The 19,232-nt window shown below is 43.4% G+C and overlaps 1 protein-coding gene across 2 annotated transcripts; it reads right to left on the bottom strand.

Annotated features, from left to right (window-relative positions):
- Positions 1–833: 833 nt before the first annotated feature.
- RBX1 (ring-box 1) lies at positions 834–14,953 on the bottom strand. Of its 2 annotated transcripts, XM_029206009.1 has the most exons (5): positions 14,859–14,953; positions 12,852–12,930; positions 7,882–7,952; positions 4,643–4,728; positions 1,684–1,874 (listed from the first exon to the last, which is right to left on the bottom strand). In XM_029206009.1, the coding sequence occupies exons 1-5, from the start codon at positions 14,934–14,936 to the stop codon at positions 1,862–1,864; spliced, it is 327 nt and encodes a 108-aa protein (XP_029061842.1). In that variant the 5' UTR covers positions 14,937–14,953; the 3' UTR covers positions 1,684–1,861. The 2 variants fall into 2 exon arrangements, with proteins under 2 accessions (XP_029061843.1, XP_029061842.1); XM_029206010.1 differs by lacking the exon at positions 7,882–7,952 and having other exon boundaries at positions 834–1,874.
- Between the last annotated feature and the right edge of the window lie 4,279 nt (positions 14,954–19,232).

Below are 19,232 nucleotides of genomic sequence, written 5' to 3'. Positions count from 1 at the left end.
AAATCCCTTTCTTGTGGCAGAAACTGGGAGAAGAGGTGACAGAAGAGGTGTCAGCATCCAGGGTTTTCCTGCCATATATAAAGCTAGTTTCAGGGGTTCCCTGGCGGTCCAGTGGTCAGGACTCTGCGCTTCCACTACGGAGGGCAAAGGTTTGATCCCTGGTCAGGGAAGTAAGATCCCGCAAGCCGAACAGCGCAGCCAAAAAGAAAAACAAAAAACAAAAAACCAAAGCTAGTCTCTGCGAAACACAGGCAGGGAGAATCCCAGCAGCGATGCCTCAGTTCTATTCACTCATTCTTAGGTCCAGCTAGTTTTCTGTCCCTTTCTCTTATTACAGGACATAGCCCCATAGCCCTCTCATAAATGTCCCGTGCCTTAGAAGCTGGATTCGGGTACCCTGCAACCAAGGGTCCCAATGAATACCCAAGCAGAACTCTCCAAACGTGTAACGCCACCTGTGTGAAAAGTGCTGTGCTCTTCACCGCTCAAGTATTCATGCAGTTTGAATGGCCACTTGAAAAGGGTTTAAAGGAGCGGATTTCTGCCGAGGGTGGAAGCCCTAAAGTAACAGTGATGGCAGCAGCCACCTCTCCGTGAGCACTTGCTCTGTGTGGTGGCAAAGTGGGGAAGCTGGGCTCGATCAGGTTTGAATTCGAAGTTCTTAATTACTAAGCTAGAGGTTCTCAAACTTTTTAGTCTCAGGATCCCTTTATGATCTTAAAAGTTGAAGACCCCAAAGAGATTTGGTGTGGGTTATATCTATTTACTACAGTGGAAATCTTACCGAGAAATTTAAAAGATTTTAAAAGAACAAAAACCCATCACATGTTAACGTAAATATCTTTATTAAAAGTAACTAGTTTTCAAAACAAAAAATTAGAAGAGTGGCATTGTTTTACATTTTTGCAAATCTCTTTTATATCCGACTTAGTAGAAGACAGCTGGATTCTCACCTCTGCTTCTTCACTCAATATGTTGCTTTGGTTGAAGGATATAAAGAAAAGCTGGCCTCGTACAGTCATGCAGTCGGAAGAGGAACTTTGTGAACCTGCTGAAAGGGTTTCTGGAACCCTCGGAAGTCCTCAGCCTATACTTTGAGAACCACTGCAGTAAACTAACCTGCCTCTCAGTTAAAGACTATATAGCCATTGAATTAGTATTAGACCTGGCAGTTCTTTCCATGGCCAAGGCATTTTAAACAAATTGCAAAGGGTGGTGGTGGGGAAGGAAACTTGAATTCTCCTGTTAACTCAATTTTAAATGACATCGATTTCCAACTTGAGTTCACAGATTACTCCTTTGGCAGCCAAGATTACTTATTAGATTTCTTCAAGTTTACTTTTCTAAACTAAGAAGAGAAAGCAACATGTCATACACAAAGTTAACATTTGTATAGTGTTCTTAACAGTTCACAAAGCCTCTTCCTGTGCCCACATGATGCCATTTAGTCCTCAGCAGCCACTTTACAGAAGAAGAGCTCGGAGCAGGGAGGCAACTTGCCCAACACTGCCATCAGTAGCCGGGCTGTGGACCAGGCTTCCTCATGACCAAGAGACATGCTCGCAGGACAACTCTGCTCTGGCTCTAACGAACAAACACCTCACTTTCAAAAGCTGGCTTTCCAACCTAGAAAGAGGGGTCCTTTTATGTTCACTTTTTTCACATACACAAGAGGCGGCATCTGTTCTAGAATCCAACTGGATTTTATTTGACACAGAATACAATATGGGTGCAGGAATAGCAAACTGAAAAGACAAAGCAGAAAAAACACAGTTCTATCTAATTTATAATTAAGTAACAGGAGGGCAAGTCATTAAGTGGCTAATCATACAGTTGAGCTTGATGGAACAATTCTCTTTTTCTAGTGCCCATACCTGAAAGACAAGGTAAATTATTTAATTAATTCTTTAGTAATTTCCTGTTTGAGACTATAAAACCTGCTTAAATATATCCACAAACTTGGTTAAAACTTTGAAAAGAAGTAAGTGACCACAAGTGTGTGCCAAGACCGGGTTACGACCCCAGTCTCTGCCCCTTTCATCTTACCGGCCCCTATAACATCTTACTTATCACCCCCTTCTTATGACGGTCCCGCCTCACCACGGACTCAGCTGCACCCACCTGACTCCTTCCAGCTACCAGGCAGACACCAGGCAGTAACAGGGAGGCAAGAGGGAGAAGTCAGAGCCGGTGCTTGTGAAAGGGAGCTCCACCTGTTTGCCCCAGGCAGTGGCTCAGACAGCATGAACTCTTGGCCTCCCCTACCTGTGGTGGCCTCTTCACCTCAACTCCAGTCCTCAGGTAAGTTTAGGGTAAGGCAAATACAGAAACCAGTAACTGAACAGCCTTCAATTTCAAAATCTATCACTAGTTCCAATTATAGCCCTGAGTCCACTTAGCAGTGCAGAAAGAGAACTGTGGAGAGAAACTAGGTATGGATCTCAGGTCCTTTCTGATTTCCCCAGAAGCCAAAAGTTGGCTCTAGCAAGATTATAAACAAGGGCAGGAAATTTCTTCCACATATAAATGGATTTCTTTTCTTCTTTTTTAAAAAATATTTATTTATTCACTAGTCTGCAGCAGGTCTTAGTTGCGGCACACAGGGTCTTCATTGCTGCGTGTGGAATCTTTACCTGTGGCACGCAAACTCTTAGTTGCGGCATGTGGGATCTAGTTCCCTGACCAGGGATCAAACCCAGGCCCCCTGCATTGGGAGCGTGGAGTCTTAGCCACTGGACCGCCAGACAAGTCCCTAAATGAATTTTGTGAACACAAAATCCTTCATTATTATCTTACTTAATAATCTTTTGTCGTGGTTCTTTGTGGGCAGTTCACCTCTGATTAAAATACTTTGTTATATGAATGGAAACCAGGGCACTAGAACTCTGCATCACTGCTTCCATCATCCTGAAGGGGTACTAGATTCTTTAAGCACTTCACGTAAGAAATTCACTTAAATATTGTCTAAAAAAGTCCTCATAGGGTAGAGCTCCAGTGTGTGTTAGAGGGCTGGAGAATAACCCGGAAGTTGTCCATCAGATTTAAGCATGCTGCAATTTGCTTCTTATGAATTTGTTTTCCCAGTGCACTGATAACCATGGCCAGGCAAAGTCACCAGCTGGATACAGTGACAGTGTCAAAGCCCAACAGGAGGGTTCTTTACACCCCCCACTTCTTAGGCTCAGCCCCAGGCACATGTAATGGGCTACATGAGACAGTTTTGGTCCAAGACAGAACCTGGAGCCTGCTCCAGGGCAGAGCCAATTACAAAGGCCTCTTGAGAACTTAGAACGGTGCTTCTGCCTTGACATGTATTACTTGTCATGTCATGGCTCCACTCAGAATGCAAGCTCCCCAAGGACAGGGAAGGACTGTCTCACACATTTTTATACCTTACACATTACTTAGCATATACTTTGCTGAAAGGAATGTGACGGTATGAAGACATTGAGTTATTTGGCAGGTTTCTTAAAAAATGAACATGCATTTCACTTTCAAAATTCTTTACCAAAATAAATAAGTCTAAAAACAAAATAACTGTACCAATAAGTGATTTGTAAACATTTCACAAACTAAAGAACCCTATTTATTGGTTTTTAAACATAAGAATATTCTGCTAGCCAAAACTCTTATTTAAGTAAAAATCTCCCTTTTCATTAAAAATTTGATCAAGAAAATGACTGAAAATTCAACAGATAAAAGAGCGTTTCGCACAAAAATATAATAGGCATAAAAATATATAAAAAGTAGCCCAATTTCACTGAAAATTTTAAAAAATGCAATTGAATACTAATTTTCACCTGTCAGTAGCTAAGATGGAAAAGTTTGATAACAGAACATTGGCAAGAAATGGAGAATGGGGCCTCCTGCTTCACTGTTTGTAGGGACTGTGAATTAGCACATATTCTTGGGAAAGGAAAATCTGACACTATCAAAAATAAAAACATACATACTCTTTAATCAGAAATTTCTCTTTTAGGAATTACTACTACAGATATAAAAAATTCTACATGTATATCCAAATACATTCAAGTACATATACGGGGACACTCGGGAAAGCCACTAAGAAGCTGTTGCTGACGGCCACCTCCAGGAAAGAGATGAGGAGAACAAGGTGAGACTCATCTTTTGTGGTAAACCCTTTGACCACTTGAATTTCTGAAAATTTACATGTCATGTTTTATTTACATACTACTAACAGCCACAACAATAATGATTTAGTTGAGATAGCCATAAACGCTGTATCAGAATTAATCAGCATGAGATAAAACCAATGAAACATGATAGGTGGATATAATTCTAGCCCAAAGCAAAGACACCTGACATTAGTTAGCCTCTGGAGCCTTATTACTGATGTGATTTTGGAAATATTTAATAGTTTGCAAATTCTCATATTTTCTACTTTCATAGAACCTGGATAGTTGGGAAACTCTAGGCTGCAAGCTTCTAACGTGGATTCACCTATGCATTTTCCACATAGATGAGTCCTTGTCTAACTAACCAAAAGCTAGTTTATGAAAACAAGGCATGTTCCATGTCTCCATTTTCTAAGACTGTGCACCCTCCAGCTTGACGTGAGTCCAAGAATGATACTGACCACAAAGCCCAACCTTAAAACGTCAAAGCATCCAGAGACACCTACTTTTGGAATTCCCACTCTCTGTTGTCCAACGGACACACCTGCCGTGTTTTGAGCCAGCGGGAGATGCAGTGGAAGTGAAAAGCATGCTGGAAGAAAAGATACATTTTATTAAACATAATCCTGTGAAGGCTCAGCTCTCTGATGACAATACATCTCAAGTGCAGTGGGGTAGTTACACACAGGGGCTGGAGAAGAGTGATGGAAGGCAATACACAACGGGAGACAAAAGGTCAACAACGGGTTACACCTTGGTTAGGTACGAGGCTAAGTCCAGTGAAACATGTCAGAAACATCATTCCTACAAAGGGAAGAGTGCATTTAGGAAGCACAGCAGTGTTCTAGCAGTGAGCTCTCTTTCCCTAAGGGAAGATGGAGTGGGGCTTCCTGGTCCTATGCGGCCTGTAGGGGGGGCTTACTCTACTGGGGCTCACGCAGGGAGGCCCTTGATCACACGTGGATTTCAAACATTCCCCCTTCTTGGTCCCCAGCTGCCCTCCCCACCTTGGAGAAGGGAACCCCAGGAGCAGAGGCATCTACTCAGTGTGGGTAGTGTGCCATCGCTGACATCACCCAGAGCTGAGAGGGGCACTTCCCCGACCTTCCACACGCAGCTCAACTCTTTCCAAAGGACTTTATTTCCCCATTTGTTTATAGGTGTATTGATATGACAACAGCCTGGTACTCAGTGAGCCTTTAGTGGGTGAGAGACTGTGTCTTAAAAAGGAATGAGATAAAAACTTAGGGTAAAAGGAAGTATTACGATGGGCACACTGCACGCAAACAGCTGAAAGAGCATCGAAGGGCTTATTCCATGATCAAGACAGGAAGTAAAAGGGCAAAAGTACCAAGACTACTGGGAACTGACAGGGAGCGAGGAGTTGGCCTTCGGATATGGGGAGAAGGAAAGTCCGTGTGCAGCTTTTTGGTATGCATTAATGACGTGCAGACGCTAACCACAGCACCTCTGCAATGGATGTTTATCCTCTGCCCCTGCTCGTGTGAGCAGCGAACTCGGACGGAACAAGAGTCCCCTCACCTGAGCCATGATGGGTCGGCTGAGTGGGGACAGGGGAGAAGTGCTGACGCCCCAACACACCATGAAAGCTTTGGCAGGCTTGGCTTAATAACAGCCCTGAACTCTGGTCAGCGTGTCCCCCCAAACATACATGGAACTTAAGAATCACAATGTGGATTATCATTTGTGAATTGTCTTTGCACAAAGACAGAAAGAGAATTCAGTGACAAACACTAGAGTCCACGGCTGGTACACTGGGGCTACTCAACAGGACAAACACTCTCCCAGAGCAGTGGCCCTTTGCAAGATCCCTTTCCTCCTGACGCTCACACAACTCATTATTTCTGAAAAAGAGAAAAAACAAGATTTCCAAAAGGCAGCAAGCGGAGGCATTTTTCTCAATCCCCAGGCGGTGGGGACAGGCTCACCTAAGGGCGTTCAGGACACCCTTCTCCACCTCCCAGCTGCCCCGTTAGGCACCCTGCAGCAGTACAGGGTCCTGTACTCCCCAGCCACCTCCGAAGACAGACGGAAAGACAGGCTGCAAATGAGGCTGCAGGGCTGGTGACAGCATCCCTGAGTGCCCCTGTTCCCAGCTTTCTTCCTGTTAACCATCTAAGACATATTGATGAGTACACTGAGCAGTCTCAAAATACACTGCCTGGTGCTTCACACTTTGCAAGCAGTCTGTAAACATCTATTACCTCACTGGAGCCTCCAGCAACCCAGGCAAGCAAGCATGACGGCTATTACTATCTTCATTTTACAGACAGGAAACTGTCTGTATAACCAGAAGAGTTAAGTGACTTGCCTAATTCATAGAGCAGGTTAGTAGAAGACCCAGCACTAGAACCTGGGACTAGTCCAAAGGTTTCAGGCACACCTGCTGGCTCTTCTTGGTGGCAGGCTCTCTGAGCTCGACTCTCCTGAGCTGAATTTAAGGAGAAGCTCACTCCTTTTCCTTCCACCACAAAGTGACAAGGTTCTTAGTATACGCCTGGATGCCAGGGAGAGCAAAGAGCCCGATAAGCTTTATTCTTTATCCCCATAAATGATAAACACTGTCCCTTGGCCAGAGGCTACTGTGAAACTGTCGAAGGGCCCCGACAGCATGGAGAAGGTGCCCCACAAGGTGTAGGCTGGGAGGAGAGCCTCAACCCGAGGGAGAAAAGTACTGATAGCTCTCTCTTCAGGAACTACAGCCACCCCAAATTTTATTTATTTATATTTATTAACAAAGACGCTTACTGCATGCAGGAGGTGTTCCAAGCAGTTTTTTTTTTTTTTGAGTAGAGAAAGGTTTACTGCAGGGGCATGCAAGGAGATGGGTGGCTCATGTCCCAAAAAAACCCCAACTCCTCTAAGCACTTTTTAACATAAAATCACTTCATCGTGATTGTGACACTATGCAATCTACTAACAGCTCCATTTCATACGATGCTTAGAGAGGCCAATACCTTGCCCAAAGTCACCTAGCAAGTCCCAGAGACAGGGAATGATGGTCTGACTCCAGAGCCTGACTTCTTAGGCCTGTGTCATGCTGGGAGCCCTCTGTTCCCTGGGCACAGGACGCCCAGACAGGACAATTTTAGCTCCTATGACGGGGACTACATGTCTATAAGGATGAATTTTTAACATGTGCTGGAAATAACATATTTGATGTCTATTATCCTTCACAGCTGTCACTCCCTGGAAGGCCGTACATTCAGTCCAGGGATGCTGTACAAAACATTTCTGGCATGAGCCACATTAAAAAAAACCCAAATCCTAACTTAGTACATTTGCCACACCTAAAACACACACACACACACACACACACACACACACACACACACTCAATTTATTCACCTTAGTTCCACAAGACACCTAGCCTTTTAAAAATGTGTTACGAAAGTAAAGATTTCCACTAACAGAATATTCCAAAGACTGTACCACAGGCTTTGAAGGCAATTCCCAAAGATGAATCCCCAAAATGTTGCTGACAAAAGTTGGTACACTTTATAAGTAAGACAAACTATTGTCTCTGCAATAACTAATAATTTTTACCCTATAACAGGTGAACAGTACAATGCTTTTAAATCTTTTTTTTTTTTTTAATATTTGTGTACCTTTTGGGAGAAAAGTGGGCTAGTCATTTTTTTCCTAGTTAGTTTCAAGACTGGCAAAGCAGGAAAAGTGGTACTACGTTTACAAGCCATGCTGATAGGGAAAGATGTTTCCTTACGTTACAGACTCCCCACGCAACGGTGCACTCTTCAGAAGTAGCAGACGCCTGGTTGGCTTGACACTCTATGCCTGTGGGAACAAGAGCAGACAGCACTGGACCCCGGCAACAACCTTTTCACCTACAGCTGCCCTACCTGCACGATTACACGATGACACGACTGGGGGTGGGGGTGGGGGGTTGGTGGTGATGGCATAAACATGAACAAAATCTCAAGTGGTTAATTAGTCATAATTGTTTTTTAATGTATGTGGAAAGGGGTGAAGAATAGAGAAGGCAGAGATATGACTTAACAGCATGCTTTGCAATGAATCCTTCCCCTTGTTCAAAAACAGAGTAACGAAGGAAAGAGTACTTTTTAACTCTGAACATAACCTGACTTGTCCAAATGACAGTGATTCCTCCTAATCTGGTAAATTTAGTAAATTCTTAAAGCCACCTCATAACTCTTACTGTTCTGAGAACTGGCATCTCTATTCTTGGTGAATGCTTCCTCTCAGGCCCTTACAACACCCAGGTTTGCCACATGAAAGCCTAGCTGGGGGACAAGCTCTAGTCCCTAAAGGAGTCAGGCAGACATATGGAGCTGGGAGAGAGCAAGTAAAAGGGGGTGAAGAGGCCTGTGGCGAAGTGCAGTGTACGCTCTGCATGAGGACGTCAAATCTCAAGTCCTTAAAACACCGTCAACACAGCAGATCTGTGAGGCCAACGGGTTAGAGGAGACTCAGGGGTACCACTTAAGTGACACTTATTGCCCCTGAGGTGATTCTCACCAGTGATTGGAGCAAATTGCTGCAAATGTATCCGAATATCAATTTCATAGAGGGGGAAGGGAGGGAACTTAAATAGAAAAAAAAATCTGACTGAGATCCAGAAAGGATGAGTAAAGCTCTATTAGGGATAAATATTCAACGAACAAGAATTACTAATGTGTAATTTGCTTTCTCTGAAGGTGGTAACTAAATGGAGTCTCCCTTCTGAAGAACAAAAAGCTTCAGGAAAGACTATTTAATGAGACAATTACTTCAAACTTCCACAGGCGGAAAATACTAAAATTGTATGAAAGTAATGCTGAGATGTTAATGCATACATTTGGTCTTAGGGGAAGAGATATACCAGAATGTTCTTTCCTCCACCCTTCAAAAATATGAAAGGCAAAGGATCTGAAATCACAGAAGTTGCTTATGCTACCCAGATTCACACTACAAAGAGAATAACTGGTTTTCCTTCTGATAAAAGTGGAGAATCTAGGGCCTATGCCATATATTCAAGAATGTATGGGGGCTGTGAATGCACCCTATTCAGAGAGATGGCAGAGAAGATAAAATCTGATGTCCTTCAAGTTGGATCATCTCACTTAGATGAGGACTATGTATTAAGAAATTAGCTAAGCAAGAGGCACAATTATTATTATTTAAGTAAATAATGAAACTGTTTCAAGGTACATTATCATGTTTAAATTTTTCTAGGTCTGTGTATTTTTAAGGGGCTGTCGTTCTATGCCTAGTGCAAAGTAGGCTTTCAGTATCTGAATAAGCAAACAAAAAACACTTCTATAAATAGAGAGAATGGGGGCCAAATATACATTTATTCTTATCAGAAAACTCCTAACAAAGAACAAAAATATATTGTACAGCACAGGGAATATAGGAAATATTTTATAACAACTTTAAAGGGAGTATAATCTATAAAAGCATTCAATCACTATGTTGTACACCTGAAATGAATATAATATTGTAAATCAACTATACTTTAATAATAATAAGAAAAGATCAGAAATAGGATTGCAATACAGAACGTCAGATAAAAGGGGATAAGGCATGAAAAATTACTAAATACAAGTGTAAAATGTTCTCAAAGATAAAATGTTTTCAAGCTTTTGGTCCAGAGGCTGAGCACTGGGGTTTAGTCATTTGTTTAAACAGGGGAAGGAATTGTTCTCTGTCAGCCTAGAACAGACAGAAAGGCAGCACACAACAGGTGTGCAAAGGCAGAAGTTGATTTCATGTGACTTATAAAGCTTGAGGACTTTTATACTTCAATACAAGAGCATTACAACCAGAGGACTGCTAAGGAAGCAATGGCTGCTTCTTGGAAGTGAAGAGATTTCACACTTTGAAAATATTGATGGACCTGTGGTTTTAGGAAAAGACTAACTTAGGGGCAGAGGCTGGGTCTAAGCACTTCTGGATGCCCCCTTCATCTGGAACAAGATTACCTGAGGCAATGGAGAAAATTACACCTAGCAGATGGTGTTCTCTAAAAGAACCAAGAAATAGGGCAATGCAAAATAAGTATGAAGCTATAGTAGGACAGGTAGTAACAATTTGGATTCCAAAGAGGAAGTCTTTAGATCAAGAATGCTTTGTAGGTGAGTTCAACTGGAGCACAGCCATAATCACTCGTTTATTTACGGCTCTGTATACAATTATTCATTTAATGCCAGACCAGAATTTATTAGAAAATGGCCATTGCTAGATCAAGATTCTTATTTTCATCTTTAACAAAAGTGTCTTTTTTTTTTTTTTTTTTTGTGGTTCGCGGGCCTCTCACTGTTGTGGCCTCTCCCGTTGTGGAGCACAGGCTCCAGACGCGCAGGCTCAGCGGCCATGGCTCACGGGCCTAGCTGCTCCGCGGCATATGGGATCTTCCCGGAACGGGGCACAAACCTGTGTCCCCTGCATCGGCAGGCGGACTCTCAACCACTGCGCCACTAGGGAAGCCCCAAAAGTGTCTTTTTACAAGCATCATAATTCATCTATTTTTGAAAGGAAGACAAGCCCAGTTGCAGCAACCAGATTTCTCTTTAGTGTCTGTAATAAACAGAAGGGTATGCTCCACAAGGGTAAAGACCTGATCTCAGGTCTTTTATCCTAGACCTTGCAAAATGCCCAGGATATAAATATTCATCAAATGAACATAAGACATGACTTGAAAATACTTTGTTTGTTATAGGAATTCAACGTCCTACTTCTGCATCTGACATTTAAAATATATGATAAAGCAGGTGTCTAACTAAAAGCCCACATTGACCCCTCAAGTGTTCAACACTAAGAGAAGATAGAATATCAGTGGCCTTTGTCTGTCACCATCTTCCCAAGAAGTGCATTCTCTTGCATCCAGAGAGACACACAATGACTTAAATACAGAGGTTAAAAACAAGTCAGGATTACAGAAAAGAGCCCCAAGAAAGTAAAATTTTCTCTGGGCACAACTCCTTGTGAAAACGCACAGCAAGGAATTGGCAAGCACGTAATCAAAAACCCCACCCTAGCACATTTAACACTGTGCATGTGTTTTTCTATGATGGGTTCCTTCTCTCTGCATTAAACATCATGGTAGCTGCTGATCTGCTTTGACTGTTGTGTGAAAAGGTAAACAGGGTCAAAACTCAAAGAAACCAAGGGCAGTAAACTACCAACACATGCCATGATTGTTTTCCCGCACAAAATATTTGATTTGTGCTTTCCAAGTTGCAATGACCACAGACTAGTCTCCTATTTTGTGTTTTTATTATTCACTGAGCAAATATCTAGTGAGAACCTATTATAGTTTATCACTAGATATAGTAGTATTATAGTACGAAACACTATGCTAGATGCTAGGAACACATCAGTAAATAACATGGAATTATAAAGAACCAACTAAATTAAATGACTGCTACAAAGGAAACTATAGGATGTCTTGGAAATATTTAACAGAACTGGCATAGCTTGTGTTTGTGTGTATGTAAGTATGGTCAGGGAAAACATCTTTGAGCAAGTTCAAGGTGAGCTCTGAAGACCAACTATGGGTTAGTTCTACATTGCCCAATAAAGTAGCCACTGGCCACGTGTGAGAATTGAGCACTTGAAATGTGGCTAGTCTGAAATGAGATGCTCTGGAAGTGTGAAATACACTTTGAAGACTTAGTACAAAAAAAAAAAGTAAAATATTTCACTTTAAAATGTTGATTACATGTTGAAATAAAAATATTTTGGATATAGTAGGGTAAATAAAATACAAATCATCTGTTTCTTTTAACTTTGTTAATATGAGTACTAGAAAACTTTAAATTACGTATGTGCTCACAATTGAGGCTTACATTTAGATTAGACAGTGCTGCATTAGACAAAGATAGGGGGAGAAGAGGTGAAGAACATTTCAGCAGAGGGAACAGGATATGTAAGGGCTCTAAACAAGAGCATGGACACTTGAAGAATGGAAAGAAAGTCAGAGGAACCACCAGAGTATGTAGGAGAGTGGCTCAAGATAAAGTTGAAGAGGCAGGTAAGTCATTTAAAAAATAAGTTATAATTTCAATTCGAGAAAGTTGCAATTTCTTTGCCCTATTCCTGATCTCAATAACAAACCATTTTAGTACCTGGATGAATAGTGACTGTCCCTGGTGTGATCAACATTCTTGCCCCTATTACTACCAGGATACTAAGTCCACTATGTGTTGACCACTATGTGTAATGAAATATGTGGAAATTTAAATTAAATTTCTTTAGAGCAATTAACTGCCTATTTAGATGTCGGCAGTGATGTCCCCTTAACTACACTTGGGCTAACACTGAAAATCCATACTCAGGCTTCTTTTCTTCATAAATCCCCAGCAAAAACTAGTTCTAACAGAACATTTTAGCTCAAAGTTATTTTTCTTTCTTTCACTATTTTTGCCTTTGAGTCTGGTTACAAGATGGGAAACAGAGAGGATATAATCAATAGTACCTCTGTGTCTACAATTCATTCTAAATGTGGCCTTGCCATCTTTAGATTGAGTAGATTTATTCTGAGAGAGGGGTATGCCTGCAGGACATCATAAAAAACTACTTTATTTCAAACATACCAATGGCCTAGATGCACAAGACCCCAAGTGCTCTGACTGTACTTTATATCTCCTTGGGAAGAAGAAAACTGGTCACATCAGGATGGCCGCAATCTCTGTAACCTTCTCAACTTCCTCCCATCCTCCTCCAATTACTTACAAAGATCCATAATGTGGTTCCGGCAGATGGCACAGTTATCAACCACAATATCCCAGGCCCAGAGGGCTACCGCATTCCACTGCAAAGAGAAAAAGGGGGAACAATGCACTCTACTCTCCTTGTAACACAAGCATAGACACACATAGAACACACACACACGACACTCTAGGATTTCATGCTGCAGTTATCATCTTTTCGGCCACAAGGACCACTAAACAAAAGAGCTTCTAGAGGTTCCATTACTCTTATTTATTATATCAGACAGCAAGAGTAGGCTACACGTACGCTCACCCATTCTCCAAACAGTTGAGTATATAAATACAGAAATGAATGTCATCTTTTAATTTTATTTTTTCCTACAGTTTAGTCAGCCATATCAATGCAAACAAATCAGGAATAATTTATAAGTGCCTGTTTCAGGTCTAATAATCACAAACTTGAATTACTGTGCAGGTTCTCCTGGCAGTTGCAGAAGAGCTCAATTTCTGCATAAACAAATATCTGCTCTTCAAGGCGACTTTGGAAGCAGGAATGGGGAGGTCGAAAACAAGGAACACAATGAACTAAGATGATGACTGGATCATAAAACGGGTAATCGTGGGATAAGCTGGATAACTAATTACGCAGTGTCAATACTCAGAACAAGGTCATCACTTAAATCTTACAAGATAACTGCACAACAAACTCTAAAATTCACTAGAATTTTGTTTAGTTCCTATCATCAAATAAACTGTTTTCAACTTTTACATGCTCAAACTGTTATATTCAGTTAAGATAATTTCCATAAGAGTTTATCTAAAAGTAGTATTTAAGTAACTCAACCCTCTCTGGCTTCTGCAATTATAAATATTCCCAAACTCCCTTTCATCCACGAATTTGGTGCTACTTCTCAAACCTTCATCTCTTTCAAGCCTAATTCTCAGTGTCTAGTAACTTCTTCAGCACTTTTCACCCTACAGCTTCAACTTGCAGGAAAAAAATCCTACTTCTATTCTTCAACATGGCTGCTGGCTGTAACTGAGCATGCAGGGCCCACAATGAAACGCCAAAAAGCACTAGGAGGGGGAATATTGTCAGGGTTTAGCCAGATGTTCCAGGAATAACATCTTCCCTATTTCAGGTCTTCATTTTGTACAGATGTTTTATCTTGGGTGGGAATCGACACTTTTCTCCCCAACTGCTGGCAAACAACTATAAGGCATTTCACGCAAAAAGACACGTCCCACATTTCTGCTTTCCCACTTTTACCAGGTCGTTCGCAACTAGTACTCAACCCTCCCTAAATGACACAAGATTTGGGCTCGCATTTTCTTTTTAACGAATTCCACCATGTTTCTTTTTTTTTTTTGGACAGCGGGATTCTGAATATGACCACAGGACTGGGGCAGCTGTGTGACAAACCAACAGACCTCTCAGAAGAACCAAGAGTTACACTCGAGACACTTTAACTCGGCAGGGGCGAGGACCAGAAAGGGCTAATGGAGGCCTCGATTAGGCGAGGACCGGGTCGGGGTCCCTCAGAGGGACCCCAAGCTTCGGACAGGGGCGGGGCACGGAGATAGCCAGCCCGGGTCCTCAGAGGCCTCCAAAGCGGTAGGACCTCAGGTTCCCGGCTTTCGCCACACCGCCCCATCCTCCATCCACCGCAGCACTCCGACTCCGACTCCCCCTTCCTCCCACCCCACCCTCTCCTTCCCCACCCCTCCACCACTCCAGTGACAGCTCAGGCGCTTGGCTCCTGCAGCCAAGTCGCAATCCCGCGTATCTCAATAAGCACCTCCGTGATTGGCCCCTCAGCTTCCTAACGAAACCAATACTGCCACTGACAGTGGGCGGCAGTCACGCCGATCAACCCTAAAACCCGCCCACCGGCTTCCTTTCGTGGTACCCTGTCCCAGGAACGCCCTGAAGTGAAGCCCTTTCCTCCGCGCCTTGGCCATCCTCGGGCCTGCCAACCAGATCCACGCCTCTCTAGCTTCCCTGAGGAAGGCGCTGGCGAGACCCAACCTTTTTTACTTCAAAGCGCTTCTTGCCCGCGCCGCTGTTCGTGCCGCTCGGGGTATCCACATCCATCGCTGCCGCCATTTTGGAAACACACGCTCCGTCGCCCGGCTACTGCGCCTGCGCGTCAGCGCAAGCCTCGCTCCCCCTCCCGTCCCGGCACCTCCTCCCGCGCCCCACCCCTCACTGGCGCGCGAGGGGCAGGTGGGGGTGGAGCATGTGGCCACGCCTCTTAAAGGCGCTGGCGCTGTCCTCCCCCACCCCCCACCTACCCAGCGTTGGCGGAGAGGAGGCGGTGGCCCGAGCGTCTGGGGCGGGGCCGGGCGGGGCAGGGCCGAAGTGAGCGAGCCGGGTGGAAACGTTCGAAAGGGCTCGTTCTCGTCGGCCTCCCCCGGGAAGACCCCGGCCACACTCCCTCAGCTGGGGCGGCGGCTGCTTCCTCCGCTTGGGCCGCGACCTGCAGCACCGGCCGCGCCTCGCCTTCCCCGGCGCCGCGGAGCTCCCCGGCTCGCTGGTCCTCGTCGCGTTCTTCTGGGGAAGGGGCGAGGGTGGGCGTCCCGCCTCCCGCTGCCGAAACCCGAGACCTCACACTGGTCTTTCCAGATCCTGACTCGCTTACGAGACCGGCCTGAGTTGCTACCCTCCCTGGGAGGCCTGAAGCACCGTTTGGTTTCCTAATTCCAATTCGGGAAATACTCAGGATTAGATGGGGAGACTGGAGCCCCCCGCCTCCGTGTCCTCCGCAGGATCAAATTGAGCAGGCATTATGTAGCCCTGCCTTCACCTGCCCACCTGAAATAGGTGGAGGGAGGAGGCTTAGGAGACTGGGAGATGACAGCCACAGCCCACCCAAAATACCAGTCCAAATCGGAATGGCCTTTGGTTAAAGAACACGATTTACATTTAACTCACTTGAGCACACACTTCCTTCCCATTCCTCAATTGGTCATCGGACTATGGGGTCCTTTCTCCTTAATTTCGGTCCTCTTTCCTCTCTTTGAGCCATGATCACATCTGCAGTCACTGTACTTCTTGAAGTGTTTGTGTGAGGCATTTGCCACTTATTCTTACTGGTCATTCCTTCCCAGCCAAAGCACCTGAACTTTATGTCACCCTTCCTTTTCTAGACCAGCACCTCCCCCCCTTTTCATCTCTAGTCTTGCAGAGGTATGACTCTGCTAGATAACTCTTAAATCTTGTATTAGCTTGTTTGAAATCTCATATTTTCTATTAAAAGAGAATTGAAGAGTGATTGATTGTGTTGACTCCATTGTTAAACCAGAAGAAGTAGGATTTGTTTCCTTGTCTTAATCATAAACAAGAACAACGAATCTGTGAAAACACCACCACAGCTTTAACCAGACTAGAATAGAGAATAATTGTGTGAGACCTTAAAGCATTATAGGAACCTTACAAAGTTTTTCTAAGCCCAAGTTTTGTTAAATTAATGCTTCCACGTTAAGAGTTCTGTCATTTATTGTGTTCCTGCAGGAATACCCGAAACGCATAGTAAACTAAGGTATTGAGTGCATATTTATCCTTCATTCAACAAATTCACTGAGTATGTACCAGGTCCTGTTATAAACAGGAGAGACTGTGATGAAGGTGTCTAACTCCTGGTAGGGAGATAATACACAAATCAACAAATAAACACCAGAAAATCTCAGATATCAATAAGTGGAAACAAGGTCATGAGACTGAAGGGAGATGGAAGCAGTATTAAATTCGGTGATCAAATAAGTCCCCTATGAGGAGTAACATTACAGCTGAAGTCCTTCCAAGGGCTTAAAAGGCCCTGTATGATATGCTTCCCATTCATTTTATTGTGCTTTTCTTCTTTTCTTTAATGGTACATGTACCTTCTAACATATTTTTTCACTTACTCATTAGATTTGTTTTTTGTGTGTCCCACCAAGAGGAATTTTTTTATTGTTTTCTTTATTGGCAACAAATACTCCTAGAACAGTGCTCGGTAAGTTGTAGGTGCTCAGTATGTGTTGAATGAATAAACTTGAAGCTTATTGAGCAAGGGGAGTGTGGTAAGAGAGGTTGGACAGGCAGGCAGGGGCCAGATCAGGTAGAGATTTTATTGAAGATGTTATGGGAGAATATTGGAGGGATAAAGTAGGGGAGGGGACTAACAGTGACATAATCTTATTTAAGTTTTTTAAAGTTTTTAAGCTTTGTAGGAAGAAGGTATGGTAGTAAACCATACCTTGCAAACAAGTAAACTTGTAAACAACAATTTACAAGTTGTTTGCTTTGTAAAGAGCTACAGTGGGGCAGTTCCATTAAGCTATGAAAACCTCATGTACTGATCTCTCCTTTGGAGATTTACCTTGCTGTGATGATTGGCCACCGCGTTCTGTATACTAGATCCTGCTGCATAAACCTAAGAAAACTTTTTGTAGACCCCGTACAGATTCCTATCCTTCAAAATTTTACTTAGTTTACAATGCCATAGGTTGTAATTTTACTTTAGTTCTATTCAGTTCATCCAGCCAGCCATTCTTTCGTTCAACAAATATTTTTTATTTAAAACTTTTCCCCTCCCCGACAATGGTAGGTCAGAAGCACAGGTAACAACCTGGACTTTTAAATATTTTTTAATATTTGGCCGTGTTGGGTCTTTGTTGCTGCGTACGGACTTTCTCTAGTTGCGGTGAGCGGGGCTACTCTTCATTGCGGTGTGCGGGCTTCTCATGGCGGTGGCTTCCCTTGTTGCGGAGCACGGGCTCTAGGCGCGTGGGCTCAGTAGTTGTGGCTCATGGCTCTAGAACTCAGCCCCAGTAGCTGTGGCGCACGGGCTTAGTTGCTCTGTGGCATGTGGGATCTTCCCAGACCAAGGCTCGAACCCATGTCCTCTGCATTGGCAGGCGGATTCTTAACAACTGCACCACCAAGGAAGCCCCTCAACAAATATTTCTAAAACATCTACAGAACCTGCTGTGTGTTAATTATACCATGCTGATCTGGATGAAAAGACATCTGACATTTTAAGTACTTGCAAAAGTCCCCTTTCATCATTGAACTTATGATGTGTAACAGGAGAGGCAATAGTCAGTTCATGATAATTCCAATGAATTTTAGGAAAGGGGAAGTACAGGGTGCCTTGAAGCAGAAGGACAGTCTGGAGGGTGGGGGAAGCCCTCTTAGAGGAAATGTTTTGAGATTGAAGGATGAGCCAGACAAAGAGGAGTGGATGCAGTGGTATGTGGGTAAATGTTAAAAAAAAACCCCAGCTCTTAAAAAAAGAAAGGGGGAAAAAAAAAAGCCCTGATTTGTAGCTTTAGCAGCCAGATTGCAAAATTCCTGAAAATTTAACAATTGCTTCCGTAAGCTGATGCAAGCTGGCTCCAGCACTCACACATACTGAGGGATATGGAAGAAGGTGGCATTCCAGGTTGAGCCAACAGTGTACAGAAGGAGCTGGAAGCTGGAGAATGCATAGTGCACTCATAAAGAAGCCTGGAATGGCTGCAGTATGAAGAGAATGAGGGTAATATAAAATGTCTGCAAAGATGTGCAAGAATCAATTGTTAGTCTCTCTTCCCAATTCTATATTTAGCAATGTCATGTTGTTAGCTTGAAATTGGCCATAATCGAGTATTTACACTGTGGAAATCAGCCAACACTACAAACCAGGGGTCCCCTTACCCTCCTAGAGTCAGTTGTTAAACATTTACTGCTGGTATGGGCCAGGTCTTGCAAGAATGTTCAGTAGAGCCATGCAAAGAGTTTTGGTCTTTATCCTCAGTGATGAGAAGCCATTGAAGGATTTTAACCGGTCAGCCACATGGTCAGATATGCCTTTTTCAAAAGTGCTCGGCAGGACTTCTGCTTCTGGGAAGATGGAGTAGACATACTTTTTCCTATTCTTCTAAGTACAACTAAAATCCCTGGATAAGATATATATTTTTTAAAACGTAAGACTCTGAAAGATGGAGAGAAGAGGGCAGACCTGTTAGGGACCTCAGGACTTGAGGAATGACATGGTAGTGAGTTCTCTAGGTTTTCTTTTTACCTCCTATATCCCTGTCTTGGAACTGAAGAAGCCAGCAACCTGGAAATGCCAGTGAGTGCAGATAAAACAACAGCAACAGGTTGCTTTCTCTAGCAGACAGAAGAGTTTTAGACAATAACTTCTCTACTCCATTCAAATTACACAGAAAAAAAGAAAAGTGGCCCCACTCCAACCCAAGTGGGGAGCTTAGACTGTACAGTTCACAAGTCTGTAACCAGGTGGTATACGCCAATTAGGGAGTTGGAACTTTCCAGGTGTTAACGAGCTCCCCTACCCCTGTGGTGTAACAGGGGACCATGAAGGGGTATGGACTTCCACTCCCACTCAGCAGTAATGAGGCACCCCTTCCCTTCCCT

Source organism: Monodon monoceros, unplaced genomic scaffold (assembly GCF_005190385.1).
Source record: "Monodon monoceros isolate NGI ecotype Baffin Bay Population unplaced genomic scaffold, NGI_Narwhal_1 Super_Scaffold_6, whole genome shotgun sequence".
NCBI classification, from domain to species: domain Eukaryota; kingdom Metazoa; phylum Chordata; class Mammalia; order Artiodactyla; family Monodontidae; genus Monodon; species Monodon monoceros.
The sequence above is the reverse complement of the archived record's forward strand: the minus strand, read 5'-3'. Positions and strand labels throughout refer to the sequence as shown.